This window comes from Lycorma delicatula, chromosome 1, assembly GCF_047948215.1.
Source record: "Lycorma delicatula isolate Av1 chromosome 1, ASM4794821v1, whole genome shotgun sequence".
Lineage (NCBI taxonomy): Eukaryota > Metazoa > Arthropoda > Insecta > Hemiptera > Fulgoridae > Lycorma > Lycorma delicatula.
Genome location: NC_134455.1, coordinates 160376848 through 160398395, shown reverse-complemented (window position 1 = coordinate 160398395; position 21548 = coordinate 160376848). Strand labels below are relative to the sequence as shown.

The 21548-nt window shown below is 32.9% G+C and overlaps 1 protein-coding gene across 1 annotated transcript in view; it reads left to right on the top strand.

Annotated features, from left to right (window-relative positions):
- Cand1 (Cullin-associated and neddylation-dissociated 1) overlaps nucleotides 1–21548 on the top strand; it is a 118280-nt gene that overhangs the window by 29164 nt on the left and 67568 nt on the right. The window contains exons 7-9 of the mRNA XM_075365910.1: nucleotides 7020–7278; nucleotides 11361–11500; nucleotides 16691–16851. Coding sequence (XP_075222025.1) covers nucleotides 7020–7278; nucleotides 11361–11500; nucleotides 16691–16851 — 560 coding nt within the window. The remainder of the gene's footprint in view (nucleotides 1–7019; nucleotides 7279–11360; nucleotides 11501–16690; nucleotides 16852–21548) is intronic.

The window sequence follows — 21548 nt, the reverse complement described above, 5'->3', positions numbered from 1 at the left end:
TCATTGAAAAGCTTTCAATGGGGGCTTATTACAGCAGTTAAGAAAAAGTTCAAAATCCAAATTTTTTTAATTTTGTGCTTTTCTGGGCACTTATGGTCCAGGCAATTGCAATCAAAAGGGGAGGTGCCCAACTAGATGTTACAACAGTCCTAAATACAAAATTTCAACTTCCTATGGCTAATTATTTTTGAGTTATGGAGGATACATACGCACATATGTATGTAACCTCCATAATAGAAGGTTATACCTTCATTTTGGTATGTACATCTGCATGTACATACAGATGGCATACCAAAACTAGTCAAAATGGATTCAGGGATGGTCAAAATGGATATTTCTGATGAAATCTGAAAACCAAAATTTTTCATGATCACAATACTTTACTTTGTACAAGGAAGTAAAAAGCAAATGAGAAATTGCTTTCAGACAAATATTGAAACATATCCTATCTTACTAAATGGCATTCATAAGTGTGGCTGCCTCTGTGTGTGTGTGTGTGTGTGTGTGTGTGTGTGTGTGTGTGTGTGTGTGTGTGTGTGTGTGTGTGTGTGTGCGTGCGTGTGCGTGTGTGCGTCTCTGTCCTCCTTAGTTTATCACCAAAATGTACTGATCACTAACAGAAAATCCCAATTCATTAGCAATTGTCTTGTGGTGGTCATGTGTACAGGTGTATACTTGTTATATTATTATATATTGATATATCACATACAGATATAAATATACATACATATACATATATATATATATATATATATATACATATACACACATACATGTGTGCAAAATATATATTAATAATATCGTTTTTTATTTTTGGGATTGTTTTTCTTCATGAAATCTATTATTTATGTTGACTCAGGTTTCATTTTCTCCTTTTTTATTTGTAAAAATAAAAATTTTTCACTTTTTTCTTACTCTTTATAAATTCTCACTTTTTTTGTTATTGTCTAATGCTCTATTGTTATTAGTCAGTCTTGTTCCATTGTTCAAAGACTCGCCATGTGTTTATTATAAATGTCAAGATATTTCAAAAAATTGTATTTATGGTCCAATTTGGCTCATATTCAGAATATATATTAATTAATGTGAAAAGAAAACTTTTGCAAATATGTACCTGCTAGGTGGTATCTGTGTCGAGATATTTATGAAACAAAAAAATATACAGACAGACTTTCTTGTTCTATATAATAAAAGGCAGTGTTCATATGTACGTCTGACATTAAAAAAAACTACTAGAGTGATTTACACTCAGGAAATAGGGAAAAAAGAAAAAATGGACAAAAAGGGAAAATTGGGAAAGGGAAAATGGGGGAAAAGGAAAAGGGTCAAAGAAAAAGAGGAGAGGGAAAGGGATAAAGTGGAAGGTTAAATTTTGTGAAGTTCTGTAATGTTCAATTTTGAATGTTTTATCAAACTCAATTGTGTTCATTTAATCTATATATATATGCACAGTCAAAATTAGGAATAGTGAAGCATTGCCGGGTCTGCTAGTAAATAATAAATTATTTGTTAAAGGCTGGTTTTATTTCCTCCTTTTTCATTTGTAAAAATAAAAATTTTTCACATTTTTTACTCTATAAATTTTCACTCGTTCTTTTACTCTTTATTAATTCTCACTTTTTTTGTTACTGTTATTAAATGAATTTTTCTAATGTTCTGTTCTTAGTCAGTCTTGTAATAATTATAAATAAATTAATAAATTTTACTGCCGTATTTCATTCATTCAATATCGTAGCAGATCTGTAAACACAATTATTTTGAATACAAATAAATCGATATTGAAAATACTATTGATTATCCATTTAGAATCTTTATATAATTTTTTTTGGCTTTGTAGTTATGATTAAACATACATATAGGCAAAACACGTGGGTCAAATCAAATGGTAAACAATAAAGGTCAAAATTAGAAGAAACAATAATGGTCAAAATTAGAAGAATTTTGAATCTTATATATCCTTAGTGATCTATTGATTTTGAAGTCAGCTTCTCTTTTGTTATTGTGTCAAGGTTAGTTTCATATTGCGATAATTTGTTTCATAAATTGAATATAAGAGTATAAATAATAAATTAATTTAATTTATATTTAAGCTTCCAGCTCTTGTATTGAGTAAATTTGCATATGGATATTATGGATCTTGATGAAAATGTTGAGAGGATGCAATCTTTAAAAGATGCCTAAACCAATTTGAACCAAATTTAATTGGTAAGATTTGCTGATATTTTTTCTCTTTTTCTTGATCAATTTTCTTCATTAATAAAAAATCCTTTTTACACAAGAAGTAATTAATTTTGGACACCTAATAATAGCATTCTGAGAGGCTGCCTGCCAGGGCAACCTGCCTGGAGGGCCTAGCTGCGGACGCGTGCCTTAGGCATGTCCTGCAGCTAGTAAATTTATAATGAAAAAGATTGTATAAACTAATATGTGAAATAAAAAAGAACAACAGTAAGGGATAAGTAGAAAAAGAGTACAAGAGTGAAGGTGGAAAAGAGTTATAAAAAGGAAGAAATACTTATAAGGTAATAGGAATATGTATGAAGGAAATATTGCAGTTCAGTAGAATAAAAGTCCCATAGATCAAGATGAACTCTGGCAGACAATGAACACGGACAGCAATCCTAAACTCTGAATTCATATAAACAATAAAAGATATGATGAATGAAGAAGCTGACCCAAAATACAAAGCAAATATTAATTAATATATGGTTTATTCTTTTTTTTGGTTTGTTGGTTGAATCAGTAAACTGTCAACTGTCTTTGTAGAGGTGCTTGACTTAAGTGAAGTCTGCGCCCCTGGCTCAGTGGAAGAGAAGGTCACCAAACTAGTGGCCCTAGTGGCCTCATTAGAGATTGCCTGCGGCAGACTCCCTAGGAGACATATTAGAAAGTGGTCGTCAGAGACTGCTGACAAGAGATGGGTGTGTTGAACGGCCAGAAGGAAAATGACTAGGGTTCATTTTCCTGTCCTGAGGGATGTATGTATGGCCCAGTACAAGAAGACCAAGAAGGGCCTTGCATCATGCATTCGAGAGGCAAAATGTAAAGCATGGAATGAGTTAATTTTAGAGGTAGAGGTAGACCCTTACAGCAGGCCATTAACTATATTGGTTAAAAGAAGGATGAGGCCCAGGGATCCTGTTATGCTGGATGCTCAAGAAGTATGGGGCATAAACAATGGCCTTTTTCCGGATAGACAAGAGGTAATGACTGATGACAGGGATAATGGAGAGATTCCACTCCCTTTTACAGAAGTGGAGTTATGCAAGTTGGATGGAATGTTGTGCAAGTCCCCAAGGGGGCCCGGACCGGTGGCTGAATTTGGTGATAAGGGTGGCGGGCTGGATGTATTTCTTGAAGTATATAATGCTTGCCTTGCAGAGGGGATATTCCCCCACAGATAGCGATGCCAGTGGCTGGTATTAGTTCTCAAACCGGGGAGGGACCCGGAGTGGAGTTACCCTCCTCGTACCGGTTGCTGGCCATGATAGAAGTCCTAGCGAAAGTGTTGAAGCTCCAATGCAGAATATTTGAGGTGTGGGAGAGGGTGGATAGACTGTCTCCCAGCCAATACAACTTCCGGAAGGGGAGATCCGCCATTGATGTGGTGGGCGCTGTGTGCCAGGTTACAGAGAGAGCTGTGAGGAGGAGCCAATGTGCGTGCTCGTCACCCTTGACATGAGAAATGCATTCAATTGCATATTTCACGTTGCAGTAATGGGGTCGCTAGTGGAGTGCTAAATCCTGCTGTATCTCTGACAAATGATCAAGTCATAAACTGGGCATAGGCTTGTTTGCTGCCTGGAAGATGGAAAAACAATTGAGCGTTATTTATACAGAGGAGTACCATAGGGATCAGTCCTCAGACTGACTCTGGGTGTTGTCTTATAAGGGGGTCTTCCGCATCTCCCTTCCACCAAGGGGACCCTGGTGGATATTACGCGGATGACCTTGCTTTGGTGGTGGAAGTTGACACAGTTCACAAGGCTACCGTTAACAATATGCAATGCTTATCAAGCCAGGGTTGGGCCTCACGCTTGTTCCTATTAAAACAGAGATATTGGCAATTTCTTTTGCCAGGAGACGTTCAAAGCTGAGACTCACCCAAGGGAAGACAGATCGAAATCAGACCTGTGATTAAATACCTCGAGTCTGGATTGACTCAAGGCTCCAGTTTGGAACACAGGCCAATAAGGTGGCTGCCATAGTGGAGAAGACGATGAGGTTGGTTGCTGGTCTCCTACCCGAATGCAGTGGCCCGACCTAGTTGTGGAAGAAACTGCTGGCTGGAGTTGCACATGCCACGATGTATTTGGGGCTGAATTGTGGGGTAGCGTCACTAAGTTTGTGAAATATTTAGGATGACTCGAGGCTTCACAAAGGAGATGCTGTTTACGGATAATCTGTGCTTATTGCACAGTTTCCAAGGAGGCAGCCGAGGTCTTGGCTGGCCTTTTACCTATAGATCTACTGATTGAGCAAAGGAAGAGAGACTCCGGGCATTGGGACCTCTATTTCCTGTTGATAAGAGGAGAATTTCTGCTATTATAGAAGAGGAGTATTTAGGAATCTGGCAAAGCAGGTGGGACAAGGGGAGAAAAGGGCGGTGGACACACCGCATTGTCATGCATATTAGAAGCTGGTACCGAAGGACTTATGGGTTGCTGGGTTACTCTTTAAGAATTCCTGGTGGGCCATGGAGGCTATAGATCTTACTTGGACAGATTCTGTTTGGATCACTCAGCCTTTTGTCCCATGTATGCTGAGGAGGAGACCCCTCTACATGTTTATTTAAGTTATACACAATTTGAGAATGAATGCCAAGAGATGCTGGAAGCCTTGGGCGCAGAGGTCATGTTTAATCCAGAAGACACTCGGAGAATTATGATTAGAGTACCCCTTGAATGGAAGGCTGTAGAGGACTACGTTAAGAAAGTGAATGACAGATTATATGCCTCAGAGAAAACTTGACAGGGAATTCGATGCCGGAGGATGCCAGGCTGGACAGGTTCATAGCTGAGCGCTTAGAGGGCCCCCAAACCATGTGGGGGATCGTCTTCATGCAATGATATTGCAGGCACTCTGCATACTGGCATCTGATGGCTGTGCACTTCCCCTGTTAGAGGTAATGCTCCAAGAGTGGTTCCAGAAAGGGGAAAGAAAAAAAAAATAAACTGTCAATAAAAGGGATATGTCTTTTAGGAAAACGTATTACAGGAGGTACTACGTTTTCCGTAAAGTGATATGACCTGTGGATTTTCTTAAATCCTTGATTCTAATCTCCAGAAAAGCACATTGCATTAAAGTGTCAAGATGACGTGGCAGATCAGTAGGTTTTAAATTCACATTCAGGAATAATTCTGATGTGAATTCTGAACTGAAGATTAGATAGAAAAATAGTTACTGAAAAACAATATGAATTTAGGAGAAGATGCTTAAGGAGTATGATTGGACTATTGGTCGGAAATATGTAACAAGAGGACTGGAATAAGTAAGTTGGGTAGATATGGATAAAGCACTCAAAACATTTCAAACCTGATAAGCTGTTGGAAATATTAAAAAAACTGAATGGATTTGAAGAATAGGAGAATAATTTTAAAAATCTTATCTGAATCTGAAAGCAGCTATGAAAATTAATTATACATTAACTGAATAGTTTATTTTACAAAGATAAGAAAGGCTGCCAATCACCAACTTGATTTATTTTGTGTGGTGAAGATATGATAAAAATTGCTCTAAAAGAAAAAGATATTTCTACTAGGGGAAGAAACTGAGCTGAATAATCATGTCAAAGATGACAGTTTTTTTAAGAGGTTATGTACAGGATATTTAACAATGGATTTAAAAGTTAGATGTTAAGACAGAATATTGTATGAAAATAAATGTTAAGAAAACAGAGTATTGAGGATAGGAGACAACAAGACAATGGACATATACATGAGGAAGGAATAATTGAATAAATAAAACAATGCAGACATATAGTGTAGGAAACATGTTAGCAAAAGGTTGGAAAACTTTGTGAAACCAGAATAATAGAGTAAAATCAAAGCAGCAGCTATGGCTAAGGAAGCATTCAGCAGAGAGGGTTGTGTAGTTTGACAGTAGAGACTTGAAGAAGCATCTTTTGTAAAACTGTTAAAAGTGCGCTTTTGTATGGATGGAAAATTTACTTGCAATAATTCATATTCAGCAATAATTCTGATGTGAATTTTGAACTGAAGATTAGATAGAAAAATAGTTACTGAAAAACAATATGAATTTAGGAGAAGATGCTTAAGGAGTATGATTGGACTATTGGTCGGAAATATGTAACAAGAGGAAATATGATAAACATAATAATTTTAGATATTTTTTTACATTTTTTCATATTTTTATTTTTTTGTTTTTAGATAACAGACTTATGTTATACATAACTTATGATCCAAATATGTAAAGGGGCAAAGAGAAGCTGGAGGTGGTTAACATCTGGGCATAGAAAAGATTGGAAAAAATCAGTAAATAGATTGAATAAAAAATGAAATAATGAGATAGTAAATGAGAATAGAAGCTTCAGAAAGATTTTTTATTAAGTATTATAAAATACTTTATAAAAAGTATTATTATATTTTATTTTAGAAATTATTTATTTTAGAAATTGTGATATTCAGATGTATGTCAAAGCATTATATAATATGCTAGATAAGTTAGCATATAAATTCAATAGTAGCAATGGTTTTCTCTAACCATAATCAGATTTTATTATTATACACTTTCACTTTTTTTAAATTTATTTATTTTAGAGTTATTGTTTAATTTAATGCATTCTCTGACCTATTTCATGTAATGTTTGGGTTCATAATAAAACTTATTTCATTATCTGACACATTAGCATTTAGTATTTTTGAATACTAAATGTTATTTTTTTTCAGTCAGCATTAATAGTGATTAATTATATGAATGTGTTAGTTATTTGTACAGTCTAAAATAATAATTTTAGATATTTTTTACATTTTTTCATATTTTAATTTTTTTGTTTTTAGATAACAGACTTATGTTTATCATACATAACTTATGATCCAAATTACAATTATGATGAGGGTGATGCAGAAGGTGTAATGGAGACAGAAGAAGAAGGTGATGATGATGATGCCAATGATGAATATTCTGATGATGATGATATGAGCTGGAAAGTCAGACGTGCTGCTGCTAAATGCCTAGAAGCAGTTATTGCTACTAGAAGGGATCTCGTTGTTGAAATGTATAGAGTTGTATCACCAGCACTTATTGCACGTTTTAAAGGTATTTATGAATTTATTATTTTAAAAAAAATTGTTATTTTTAATTATTTCTAAAATATAAAAAAGTTGTACAAGCACAAAGTGTATTAATATCTCTATTTCTTTATATATATATATATGTATATATATATATATATATATTCCTAATTTAATGTAAATATTAGCACAGAAAGAAAAGAAAGTGAAAGAAGTTACTATTTATTCTTTTTTTTCTTTTCTTTTTGTATATGTTATAAATTTATTTAATGTCATTCTTCAGTAATATACTGTCTATTTTTATTATTTTATGTTTTTATGAAATAAATACTGGAAAAGGTATCTTTAATTGGAAAGAAAGGTCATTGGTAACATAAAAATTTATGCTAGTAATTATTTATCGATTTAATAATGGAAACCAGTGTGTTGATTTTTATATTAAGTAAACATTTTATTATTTGGCTGATTCAAGGTTATTGATATATAAATATTATTTAATTTTATGGTGTTTCTAGGAAATACGCTTAATGTGTGTATTCTTATTATCAATGTAATTATTACAATAAATTTATTTTTAATTATATTGCTGTACATTTCTTAATGCAGTATTTTCTATGGAGTTAATCTGAATTTTTTATAGCGATTGAATAAGTGATACTAAAGCTTTCATATTCTGTTGACAGAAAATAAATATTAATCAGCTGTTCTGCACTGTATTAAAATTCAGTGTTTCAGCGTCTCCTAACTGAATTATTTCATTCATGGGGAGGTGTATATGACTTACTGTCTTTTTAATATTATTATTGTTATTATTTTAGGGGGGGGGGTCTCGACTAAGTGATTTGATTTGGATTTTACTCCTGAACAGGCTTATTTACTTTTGTGTTTACAAGCAAAACTTTGTGCATAGTAATAGTTTGTGTTTAATTTCCCAGGTTCTGTCTTCCAGATTTCCTATGTTTTTGAAGAGTCTCTTTTTGCTTAATGGCCTCAACAGCTCGCATGGAGATTTGCTTGTTTTGCTTGACGTTTACACTCATTTTGGACCATAAGATGCAAATAGTTTAAAAAAAACTATTATATATAGTAACATGGATTGTTTTATAATAGTTATGTTACTGAAAAGCACTGTCCTCAGATAATACTGAGGAAATAGTTTCTAAAAGGGATTCATTTGTTATAACAACAAAAAGTGGATTCATTTGATTAAACAAAAAGTGAGAGAAACTGGTTCTATAAGAGATAAGCAGGTGGGGTCTTGGAGGAGAACAGCTCTGCAGCAACAACTTAGGTGGGCAGCATAATCTTAAAAAAAAGAATGTAAAGACCAAGAGGAAGAGCCTGCAACAGGGAACTTTGAAATATTTTTTATCCCCGGAGAAGATACCAGCAACTCAGAGTTTGTTATAACAACAAATGAATTCTTTCTAGAATCCTGAACTCCCAATCCTCATATCCTTTGCTATAGGGCACTTTATTGTTAAGTTGGAGGATGTGCAACAGCAGATAGCGTCATTAATTATGCAAACATATGAAATAGAAAACTCACAAAACTCTCTTGTGGAAAGATGGATGATAAAGACAAAATATTTAGAGAGGTATACTAGGGATTATTTTAAAAATGTAGAAAGAATATTGATTAAAAAAATAAAAAATGTGAGTTAAGGAGACAAATTAATGTTCTTAAAGTAAACACAATAAAAACTTGCAGTGTGCATGCTATAATAGTGAAATAAGTTTGTTGAATGAGCCAGAAACTTGCAATTGGAATGGATTGCAGCCTTTTCATAGTATTTGTGAAGCTGTAAGTTTTCTACTTGGGGTATTATGATAGAATGCTGTTACAGGGTGTACTGTAATAAGCAGGATGCCTGACTGTAGGCGACTAAAATCAGGTTTTGCAAAATTTATATTTGCTCAGCAGAAGGTGCTGACTTGCGCATCATAAGTTCAGTGGTAGAGATTAAACAAAAAGTGAGAGAAACAGGTTCTATAAGAGATAAGCAGGTGGGGTCTTGGAGGAGAACAGCTCTGCAGCAACAACTTAGGTGGGCAGCATAATCTTAAAAAAAAGTTTGTAAAGACCAAGAGGAAGAGCCTGCAACAGGGAACTTTGAAATCTTTTTTATCCCCGGAGAAGATACCAGCAATTCAGTTGATGAGGCATGCTAAAATTATTTTTTGGAATATTGGTGGGTTTAAAAAGTTTTTGAGATAGTAAAATTTAAAAGAATAGGCGGAGCAAGTGGGGTATTAATTACATTCTATAAGGTTTCTTTCAAGGTATCTCATTTAAGCACTAAACTTTTGAACATTCTGTTAATATTTACTGTCTTACAGCATCAGTATTGAATGCAAAGGATGGTATGATACATAAATTGTTGATTTCATATGTGATGCTTTAGGGTAATTCTCTCAGATCTCTGCTATTTTTGTTATTTACTAGTGATCTCTGTTTCCATTTACCTGCGTAATTGTTTTAAGGGATAAATTAGTAATATGAGTTTATCAGCTATATTGTATATAAATGATTTGGCGACTTGGTTACAGCTGGGCTGGCCAAAAATAACTAAAAACTTCATATTTTAGATCAGTACTGCTTTGTTAATAATATTAAAAAAAAAAAAAAAACATTTAAAAAAAAATGAAAATTTTTCTGGTCAGAAAGGAAGGAAATAAGAAGTGAGCCCTGTATACTTTAATTTAAACAATAAATCAAAGGTTTACAGTCATTTTAGATATTATTTCAGCTCCGGTAAATTTGCAGTGGCAGTGGATGAATTTGTTAAAGGAGCAAAAGTAGGATCTGATAAAGTGAGAGTTATTGTTAGTTAATTCTAAGTCAGACTTATGGACTGTAAAAGTTAAATTATTTATTAAACTTTAGTAAATTCAACACTTTTGTACTCTTCTGAAATCTGAGCTCCGATGTATGGCAATACATGTACTGAGAAGGTTGATGTAGTCCACTCAGCTTTTAAATATCTGGCTCTTAATATTCCTAATTATATTGTTTAGCTGGAAACTGACCATTTAGAATGGGTAATATTGAAGAAAACGTTGAACTGGTTGGTAAAGTCTGTGGAATTGGATAGGTTACCAAAATTAAGCTGAAGCAATTAATGGTATTGGATGATGGTGTAGATAAAGATCTGCACCATAATTAGTTAATCTAACTAAAATTAATTAATTTCCTTGAGTATTTTTTTTAAGTAAGAATGTAGTTTAGCAAAAATAGTACATACCTAAAATTTTGAAAAGGTAAAAGCTAATATCTCAAAGAATATAAATTCCACTATTTATTCTAGTTTCACCTCTTTCTTCAAAAATATACAGTGCCGAAGCATATTTACAATTCTGAACTAGCATTTACAAACAGTGAATAATAGCCTGACTGAGATGGGTCAATTTTCATGTTGATTGAAATTGTTTTTTAAGAAAATATATATGCATTCTCTTTGATTCCAATGTGCACAACCTGATTCTGTCTGATGATATCTTTCACTTTCTGCGGTTTGCCTTGTATTCAGTGTTATTGGAAGAAGTCCATTACATGGGTACATTGAAACAGATCTATCTCAGATAAAATCCTTGTAGGAATAACTTTAAGCCTTGCAGTCAAATTGAATAGCATTTATTTTTTTTATTGCAACTTTGAAAATAAAGGGCTTGATGGTTAAGTGATTTTAAAAACAATCTATGGCTTGTCTGTTGTTTCTTTTTTGTCTTGTTTTAATTTATTATTTGGTTTGGAATATATAGGTTTTGTTATTATTTTTTTAAGAATATAACTTTTATTATTGTGTTTGGAATTGTTGTAAGTCTAATTATAATATTTTGTATTATAGAATTGTTTTGTAAACCTTTGCATGGGGATTACCTCAAAAGAAATAAGTTTAAATTAATAAATACTTTTTAAAAATATTATAATTTTAATTTTTTCTTTATTTCTATTTATTTTTTTTTTCAAAACTAGCTACAGTTTTTGTATGAAAGTATAATTTTTCAGTTTTATTAATGATTATATAATTTATGAATTCATTTTAATATTTAAGTTTGATTACAATTTAAAAGAATGGCTAAAATAAAAAAATTATATTATTGCAGAAAGAGAAGAAAATGTGAAGAGTGATATATTTCATGCTTATATGGCACTGCTGCGTCAGGCAAGACCATCTTCAGGTTCAAACCTTGATCCTAACTGTATGGAACAAGAAGATGCTCCATTGTCACAGTTGCAAGCTCAGGTAACTACTTTGGCTTACAGCTCAGTAACTAATAAACATCTTGATAAGTGTCTTAGATAGCCATAATATCAATCTAAGGCACTTATCACAACCACAAAATGACTTTGTGAGTACAGTGTTTGTTATGCCTTTTCATCAATAAATCAAGTAATGGTTTCTCAAGTAGTTTAATTTTTCAGCCAATTAATTATAATAGTATAAAATATGGTTTTTTTTTTTTTATGAGAAGTTTCTCTGATGTAGAGTTGTATCCAGTTTTCTAAATAAATGCTTTATCTCCGTTCTTGTGGGGAATCGTTACAATTCCCCACTTGTAAATACACATTTTGTACCATTTGAATGCCAGTAAGAACAATGATAAAATTTACTGCAGGTAACAGTATCATTTCTTGAATTTAATGTCTTTTTTTATCTTTTGGTAAAAAGTCAATAACTGAAACTTTCAATATTTCTTGAAGACTGCATTGAATTTTTTGTTTCTCGGATAAAAAAGTGACAGCTAAAAGAATAGAATATAAAACAATACTTCTTATGCATGGTTATAAATTGTTTTAACATGCAGCAATCAACACCAGCATTACACTGCACTTGCAGTAATCACAGTGTTTTTGCTATTTGTGTTTAATTGTTTTTTATGTAAGATAAATGTTGATAGTCATAGATAATGATGATTGTGTACAGCAAGATGTTTAGTTTTTTGTAGCATGGAAAATATGTACAAAAACAGTATTTATTATTGCATTGAATATAGGTACTTAAGGAAAAAAGTCAAAAAGTCAAGTGTTATATACTGCTGACAGGGCCGGATTTAGATGAAAAGAAGCCCTAGGCTATTCCACTTATGAGGCCCTTTCACCTCCCATTTTTAAGTTTGTAAATTACATGAGAGATAATAAAATACATCATTACTGTGATATATATCAATATGTTAAATGAAACATGTTGTGATTGGTACTAACCTTTATAAAAAATGTGGCACGGATAATAAATAAAAAAAAAGTCGAGAACACTTATTTGGACATTTATTCTCAGCACCACATATAGTACTTGTAACAATAACTAATCAAACATAACACACAACATTTACAAAGAAACTAAATTAAAATAATGAAAATCTTTGACTACGAAAATAAAATACGCAATATAAATTATCATATTTTCTATCAAATTAAATTAAATATATTCAATACAGTGAAGATTAAACCAAATTCAATTCAGATAAATTTATTTCATAATAATTCACATTTAAAGTTTAAGTATGAATTATTATGAATTTTAAGTCTTAAAACTAAACCAAAAATGGAACTTTATTCAAACAAGATCACAAAAAAGAAAATATCAAATTGTATATCATATTAAATTTTATGTTAATAGTTATTTTATTTAAGAACTGATTGAATCCAAATATACATTTAAAACGAAATAGTAGATTAGAAGAATTTCTTTCTAAACTTCTTCACACAGAATTCTTCTATAAGTTCATCAAAATCTATTTTTCTGTAGGTCTCATTTTCAATGCACAAAATACTCAATGAAGACAACCTCGTCTGGGTCATCATGCTTCTTTATTGATTTTTGATATTTTTAAGTCTTGAAAATGACCTTTCTCCAGTACAATTAGTGACTATTAAACTGAGAAACAGCCATAAGATTAATTCCACATTGGGGAAGGCCACTTGAATATTTTCTTTGAATATTATTTGATACAAGTCTGTATGCAACAATATGGAATTTTTTGAAGGCTTATGCGTTTGTTTCACATATGTGTGGAAATGAAATAGTTCTTCAGTAAGATTTTGACTGACATCTGGGGTATTCTTGCATTAACAGCTCAACACCTCTTTGAAGTTCTACCTTTGATAATGTAAGATTGGCAAGAAAGGAAAATATTTTCACTACATCATCATAAACAGAAGCCCTTCTTCCTAAATTTGATTCTAGTGCATCTAATATAGGAATAAATGATTTAATCTTAAATTTATCTGAAGAGAGTTCGTCTAAGGCATCAGGGTCAGATGAATTTTCGTAATTCCCTTGCCTTTTACTTATTATCCTTCTGGCAGTTCTATATTCAGTATTTGGCAACGTGTTTTTTGCTTGTTGCTAAAGTGCTTCAAAATCTTCCCTAATTTCACGTAAAATATCCAAAAGTGACCTGTAACAATCTGCACAACTACTAAGTAAAATATTAGGGCTTTGAAGAATTTTATTTACTCTTGAAAAATGTCTCAGTATTTGATTCCAGAAATGGAGCATAAACATGAATTCGGATTCTTCCATCTTCTCTAAAAGATTGTTGGCCTTCAATCTAGTATCACCCTTTGTATTATTATCAGAATGTAAATAATTGAGTGCATTGGTGATATCATTGTAATTTTCTAAAATAGCTTCTGTAGCTTTTGCATGTGCCTCCCAACTAGTGTGTGATAAATATTTAGGCACTTTAGAATGAGGTTTCAAATGTGATTTCAGAACTGCCCATATTTTTGTGGAAGACGAAAAAAATATATTAACTTGGTTCACAACACCAAAAAAATTAACAGCATCAAGACAACAATCAACAGCTGAGCGACCTACTAAATTTAAAGAGTGCATGGAACAAATCTTGCAAACTTGTTTTTTTCATTAATTTTTTACTGCATATCATTGTATCTACCTGCCATATGGGCTGCATTATCATAAGACTGTCCTCGGCATTTTCTGAAATCAATTTCAAGTTCAGTAGTTTTATTGTTTACTAAATCAGCTATGCTTTCCCCTGAGTGATCTTTTAGCTCAAGGAAAGTTAAAAATCTCTCAGTTGGCAAACCGTCTTCAGGTGACACATATCTAATAATTAAGGTCAACTGATCAGTATGAGATATGTCAGGAGTGGATTCTACTGAAAAGCTAAAATAGCCAGCCTTTTTCACTTCCGCCACAATTGTGTTTTTTACTTTATTTGCCATAAGTTGAATAATTTCTTCACATATAGTTTTAGATAGATATGAAGGTTTTCCTGAGCCAGTATTTCCATATCGATCGATATGATCTCTTAAAAATTGATCAAATTTTGCTACTAGTTCTAGAAAACCTAATTGCCTTATTTGGAGTTCCAAACTTTTCATTGTCTCCTCTAAATGGTAAGCCTCGCTCTACAAGAATGCAAATTACAGCGAAAACTCTTTCTATAACGTATTGCTGCTCTTTTCTTATTTCTTCCTCAAGCTTTGAAGTTAAAGTTTTCCCTTTTGCTCTTGTTAAGTATGTTAACATAGCATTCCTATGATTTTCCACATTTTCATGAGTTAGAATGATAGCAGGGGTTTTCCAATCATTAAACCCTTCAGAAGTTAATGCTGTTGCAGAACATGCAATATTTGGAAAGAGTTTACAAACAAAGCAAAAAACACGACCTTTTGAGGGAGAGTACACAAGCCATTCTAGTATATTTTTCTCCATTGGCTTTTGTTGAATAAAAAATTGCTTTTGTACAAAATCTGGACTGATTCTTATATTCTCGCTTTGAATTTAAAAATGGTCCACAGTGATACTGAACTTGAGAATGGCCCTTCTCTACCCAGTATGATACATCATTTTGCAATAAATTTGTCCACAAGTCAACAAATGTTACAGTAGACATATATTTGACATCACTATCTAAATTTGCAATATCTTGAACTTGGTGTTTCTCATTAGGTGTTTGAAAAAAATTCTGAATATTCGTATTATTTTCTTGTGGCTCGTTTGTATATTCGTGTTCAGTAAGTTGCTCTTGAATTAGTTCCATATTTTCACTTTGAGTTTGTGCAATGGCTGTGTCCTCACATACAACGTGCTGCATTGCTTCCATTTGAGTAGTACTAGTTGGCACATGCATCTAAGCAATAATCAGTGTTAACTTCTTTGCCTCGTACTCTTGTAGCTTCTTTTTCTTGTGTTTGCAAGCACCACTTTCAAATCTTTTACTCATTCTTAGATTAGAATCTAGAACAAAATATTTTAGTTATTGTGCATAAATAAAAGTTAATTATTTATTATTAATACAAAAAATAACATTTTACATATTTGAACTGTGGTAAGTATTCTTTTGTTTATTGAAATTTTCGATAAACAATTCATTTTCGAATAATAAATTGAAGTAAAACAAAAACTCATTTCCGTGAATAGCGCATCTCTTATAATATTCATTGTTTCTAAAATAATAAATTTTAATTTCATAATTTCTGAATTTCAAACTAATCAATTTAAAAAATATTTCCAAAATATCTTTAATTCAGTAATGAAACTAAATTATCATTTTTCAATCAAGATTGTATGGGACTGTTATTTTGTGTCATTGAAAAAAATAGCAATTATGAATAATGAATTATATATATATATATATATAATTATGAAAATATAAAATAAAGCACGTAATATACATTTTAAAATATACAAATTAAAACATATGTTAAGAACTTACCTAGAATTCCGCGAAATGAAGATATTGTCACAAAAAAATTTTTCAATAGTTTATAAACACTTCATGAAAGTATTGAACCTATTGAACTCAAAAGGCAAGAATCAAATGATCGTGTACGCAATCCTAAAATAAGAATCTTTTCTAATAACATTAACACGTGTTTCATATTATCGAAGTAACACGAATATAACCAAACGTTGGGATATCAATAGGTCTGTTCCAATCTACACCAATCTGCACTTTATTTATGCAAGAACAAACCAGAGCTTAGTAGTATAAGACACGTCAGTATTTTCCATAGCAATCAGTGAACATATGAACTATACTTTGGTGCAATCTAGTATATACAAACGAACAGATGCAATGAGCCAAACGCATTGATCTTAACCAATACATTTTTATGTTTGTTTATTAGTCATATGCATAGAATTTCTCCTTATTTTCGGTGGTTTAGTGTTCAATGTTTTTAAAATAGTATAATTTTAATTTTGCTAACAATTTGAATGTAGGCCCCTCTAGATCTTGAGGCCCTAGGCTGAAGCCTAGTTAGCCTATAGGAAAATCCGGCCCTGACTGCTGAATAGCCATCTTAAATTTAAACACTGTCACAACTAAAAAATTTATGTAAGAATAACTTATCATAGAATTAAGTTCTTGTGACTTATTTTCTTGTCTGTTCATGCCCAACTCATTAAAATGTTAAAGGCTTTTTTAAGAATAATTTGTTATTTTCATTTGAAATATAGGTTCCAGCAATTATGAAGGCTGTTAATGCACAGATGAAAGAACGTAGTATCAAAACAAGACAGGATTGTTTTGCTCTTCTTAAAGAACTAGTTTTTGTGTTACCAGGTGCTTTGACAAATCACATACCAGCATTAATACCTGGTATTCAGTACTCACTTGGGTTTGTATTTAAATTTATTTTTTTCTTGTAAATTAATTCTTCCTAACCTTTGTCAGTAGTTAAAGGCTGCTGATGGCAAAAGCATTCAAGTTAATCAAAGAAAAAGATTTACAGATTGTTAAGTTTAGAGTAGTTTTAATATCATTTGGTCCAGAAACATAAACAGTGTAAAAAAGAGGTGAAAGAAACAAAAGTTTTGAAACATGAATATGAAGAAAAAATATGAATCAGAAGGAAAGAGTGAAGACTCTTTGTCTTCAAGCTATGAGGATATCTTAATGGGTTTGGCCTTAAACTAAGACACAGTTGTGTTAAAAAAAATAAAAGAAGAGGAAGAAGAAAGATGAATATGTCTGATGATAGAACAACTGTCAAGGATAAAAACAATTGAAGGGAAAGCTAAAAACATGCAGAAATGGCAGTTCTGTGATACCTGTTAGTCAACAGATTCATTGAAAAAGAGGAAAACCATTGTCAAGTCTTATTCTTGAATTGGACTTAGACAACTGCCAAATGAGGAAACTGATTTAAAGGAAGTACTATGAATATGAATAAAAATATATAAAAAAAACTGGGCAGTTAGTAAAGAGGAAATTTCCAATTCTAAGTAACTTGTAAATTATTTGTGATGTTAATTACCTATAAAATTATGCGATTATGATAAAATTTCTAAGTATTTTGCGATTAGCTAGAGTTTTACTGCCAATTTAATACATGTTAAATGTCTTTATTGTCATCCTGTTCTGCTCATTTATTTAAAAATAATTTTCTTATGTTATTACATATCCATAATTTTCAGTTTTCGAAGTACTGAAATTCCAGTTGAAAGTAAATAGCGAAATTATTTTGAATTGTTGTAAGCTAGTTCTTAGGGGTTTCATTTTTTTTTCTTCTAATGAAATAAACAAAAAAAATTGTCAGTTAGTTAATTTTAAGAATAATGAAGAATTTCATTTTGTTACTGTAGACTACAAAATTATTGCCATGTTTGATCTGTTATTGTAAACGATCATGAATAATACTCCTGAAGTTCAAGAAGCGAGCAAAATGAAGCAGTTTGATAGGTATAAATTTTGTTGTGATTACTTAAATGGTCTTAAGCTTACCCAGGATAAGTTTAGGTGGATCATCTCCTGCTTATTTTTAATATTCTTAAAATTTTCAGTTGAATAAAGATTGAGCAGTATATAAAATCTGTTATTACGGAAAGAGGTTTGATACGCTTAAAAGTGTGTAAGCAGATGTCAAAAGTAAGTCTAAAAACATTGGCCTTTGTTTAAGCAAAAATGTTAGTAGAGAACATGAAAATTATTAATTGATTTTGTTGATTGTAGACATATAATACAACTGGAATTATTTTTTTGATTTTGTATTACCTATGATTACTGCCCTAGTATCAAAATTTGTAAAGCTAAAATCTATAACACTATTAAAAACTAATTAGGGTATTAAATCAAAGAATTTATAAATAGAAGAAAAATTAACTATTTGAAACAATATTATACTAATGCTTATTTTTTAATTCATTTAAGTAACTGATTAAACAAACACCTTATTAGTAATATTATGAGATAGTTATTTTTGAGTTAGATATTGTAAAATTTCACCAGTTTTTAGTTTTAGGCAGACAGATGAGGTCATGGTGCAAATAAACAAAATAAATGTCAGTAGCTATTTGATATTAGTGAAATTATACCAGAACTTACAACAAATGTGAAACATACAGGAAAACCAGCTTATGATATCTGACTTGTAATGCTAAAGTTTTTTCAAAATTTTACCGTATTGTTTTGCATCCTTATATTTTTAATTTTTGAAAATTTATTGTGTATGCTGTTTGAAAAAAATAATTTTTATGTCCTCAAATGTATTTTCTGTTGTAACAGTAGATCAACGTTCACAGCTTTCTATTGATACAATTCAATTTATAAACAAATATTCCATCAGGAAGTAAAGTACAATTGGAAGAGTTTCAAAAACTAACTCCTTCAATTGTAGAAGAATATTTATGAACTGATTACAGCAGATTTGGTTCTATGATCATAACGCATCAGATAGCATGATTTATAGTTTGTAAAGTTTTTAAAATTAAATTTCAGCAATCCCTACTCTTAAATAAAATATAGGGAAATGTAGTATTTCTATTTTGCATAAAAAAAAGTCTTCATTAGAAATAAGAATGTCCATTTGAAAAATGAATGATTCATTTTTATTGTTATAGGAACTTGTTTTTGTCCTGTATTTACTTGCATTTTGTTATTTGTGTTGTTTAGTATATTGTTTTAGTGGTAGACTTTAATATTAGCATGAGAGCTATTCTAAAACAAAATTTCAAGACTGGCTGGTACAGAAAAATAAAATCAGAGAAAAGGATATTATATATATATATATAAATTATCTACATTACTGCAGGTTGCAAGTTGCAACCTGTATTTAGGCACTTACAATTTGTATTATTTTAGCTTTTGCTGATAATCTTGAACTCTTATATTCTTATTTGTCCCCTGGGATGATATGGTTATTGACTTTTGTCCGTCAAAGACACTTTATATTTCCTACCTATAAAGTACATTGTCATGTAAAGGAACAGTTTTTGTGTATCCCATGCCATTTGTTTTAGAGTGATCTCTGAATCTCTAAGCATTTCACAAAACATTTTCTTTTGGTTATAGATTCCTTGTGATCCCAAAATGTTGTATTCAGATAATGTGAGGGTGGTTTAGAAAGTAACCTTCGTTGTAGCATAGTGCTAGTAGTAGTCTTAATGGCACTGACATTGACAAATCGGTGTATCCTCTGAATCAGTGCACTTTCAGCTATGTCAGCTGTGTCCGGCTATGTGAGCTGTGTACTTTAGCCTGTTTGCTTGTTATAACCTAAAGACATCACTGCAATAAAAAATCCCATGAAATGTGAGAGGTGTGTGCTGTAGTAAGATTTTTTGGGTACAAAATATTTTGGCAGCAGAAATTCGTTGTCAGTTGTGTGCTGCAAGCATTTTTTTCCAAGAAGGAAGGCCTTACTTCAGGGCATATGCATGAGATTAAAGACTAAAGTTTTGAATCTTGGCAAGCTAGGTGGAACGATATATGATATATTCCCGGATGTGACAGGTTTGCGAGTGATTAGGTGGGTCTACCCCAATCGGAAAATTACACAATTTCTGTCAGGACATGGTGCCTTTAGGGCAAGTTTTACTAGGTTTGGTTTGGTTGGGTGTGGGAGGGGCTCACAGGCAGCGACCACCAGGTGGTCCTTAACGACAATCTGGTGGTGGACTAGGAGGGGATTGCCTGCCTGCATTTATTGGGTGGAGCATCAGGAACTTGGACCCTAGTGTCCAAGTTCCACGAAGTTCCACCCTAGTGTCCAAGACTGGTCCACGAAAGGTTGGTGGGCGCACCAGCTCATCGGGGATGTCAAGGGTTGGTATAGGAGATCGCATGGCTAGCTGGGTTACAGCCTCACTCAGTTTCTGGCACGCCATGGCAGATTTAAGTCATACCTGTTCTGATTCGGTCTATACCACACCAACCTCTGTCTGGAGTGTGGAGAGCCCCTGCACGTCTACTACAGATGTCAACGTTTCAGGGAAGAGCGAAAGGAGTAAGTAGATACCATGGGCTATGGAAATATGTTTCAGCAGGAAGACACTCAGCGAATATTAATGAGCAGAAAGGAAGAGTGGACGGTGGTGAATTGATATGCTAGGAAGATAAGCTTCATCTATGGGAGGAGTTCCAGCAGAGAAGAAGATGGGGATACCAGAAAGGACAGGTCTGCGGCTGAGTACTGGGCTCCTGCGAGCGTGCAAGGGTCGCCTTAGCACATTTAGGCTGTGGACTCTCCATTCCCGGTGTCTGAGTGTGTTGCTCTCATCAGTGAAACAATGACTAATTATGTGAGTCGAGTGCATATTTTGCTAGGCATGTGCGAGTGCATGTGTAGTTGATGGGGTACCTCTTTCGAGAATGCCTTTAGTCCTTTGTGTTTCTCTCCACTTGAGTTCTTGTGATGTCTATGTCTGTGCATTGGTGGGGGTCTGTACCTGTGTGTGTGTGTGTCTGGGTTTGAGGAGGTCTCATGTGCCTGTGGGAGTGTTTGTGCTTGGTTGGAATTGTGTTTAATATCCTTTTGTGATGTGCATGATGATGTGGCTTTAATGTTCCCTTGTGGTGGCCAATTGTGTGTGTAGGGGCGTTAACCCCCCTGAAGTAATGTTCTACTAGCGGTTCCAGGGGGGAGGGTTGCCAGGTGTGGAGGTTTTGTCGGTAGTGTGCAGGTATACATATGCACTTAATAACATTCTGCAGAACCTCTTAGGAAGCCTAACACTGCTTAGGCACCCGTAAATGGGGTTCCTCCACCTCTAAAAAAAAAAATTTGGTTTGGTTGATTCAGGCCTCTGCTTGGACTGTAGAGTAGGTGATATTGCCGACCATGTCCTCTATATTTGTCCCTGGTATGAGGCTGAATGTACCAGAATTGTTAGGGAACTTGAAAGAATAAATTCCTTTCTGGATCTACAGGTCAACTGGAAGATTTGCAGAGAATGGTTATCAGTGGCTGGCTTCCCAAAGTATATTGCACTGAGCAGGTCAGCTGAGGGGGTCTGAGTAGAGTAGTACCCCTGGTGGCTAGGGTATCACCTGGACAGTTGATTGGGCAGAGGTAGGCATATTGGCATCGAACCTCAC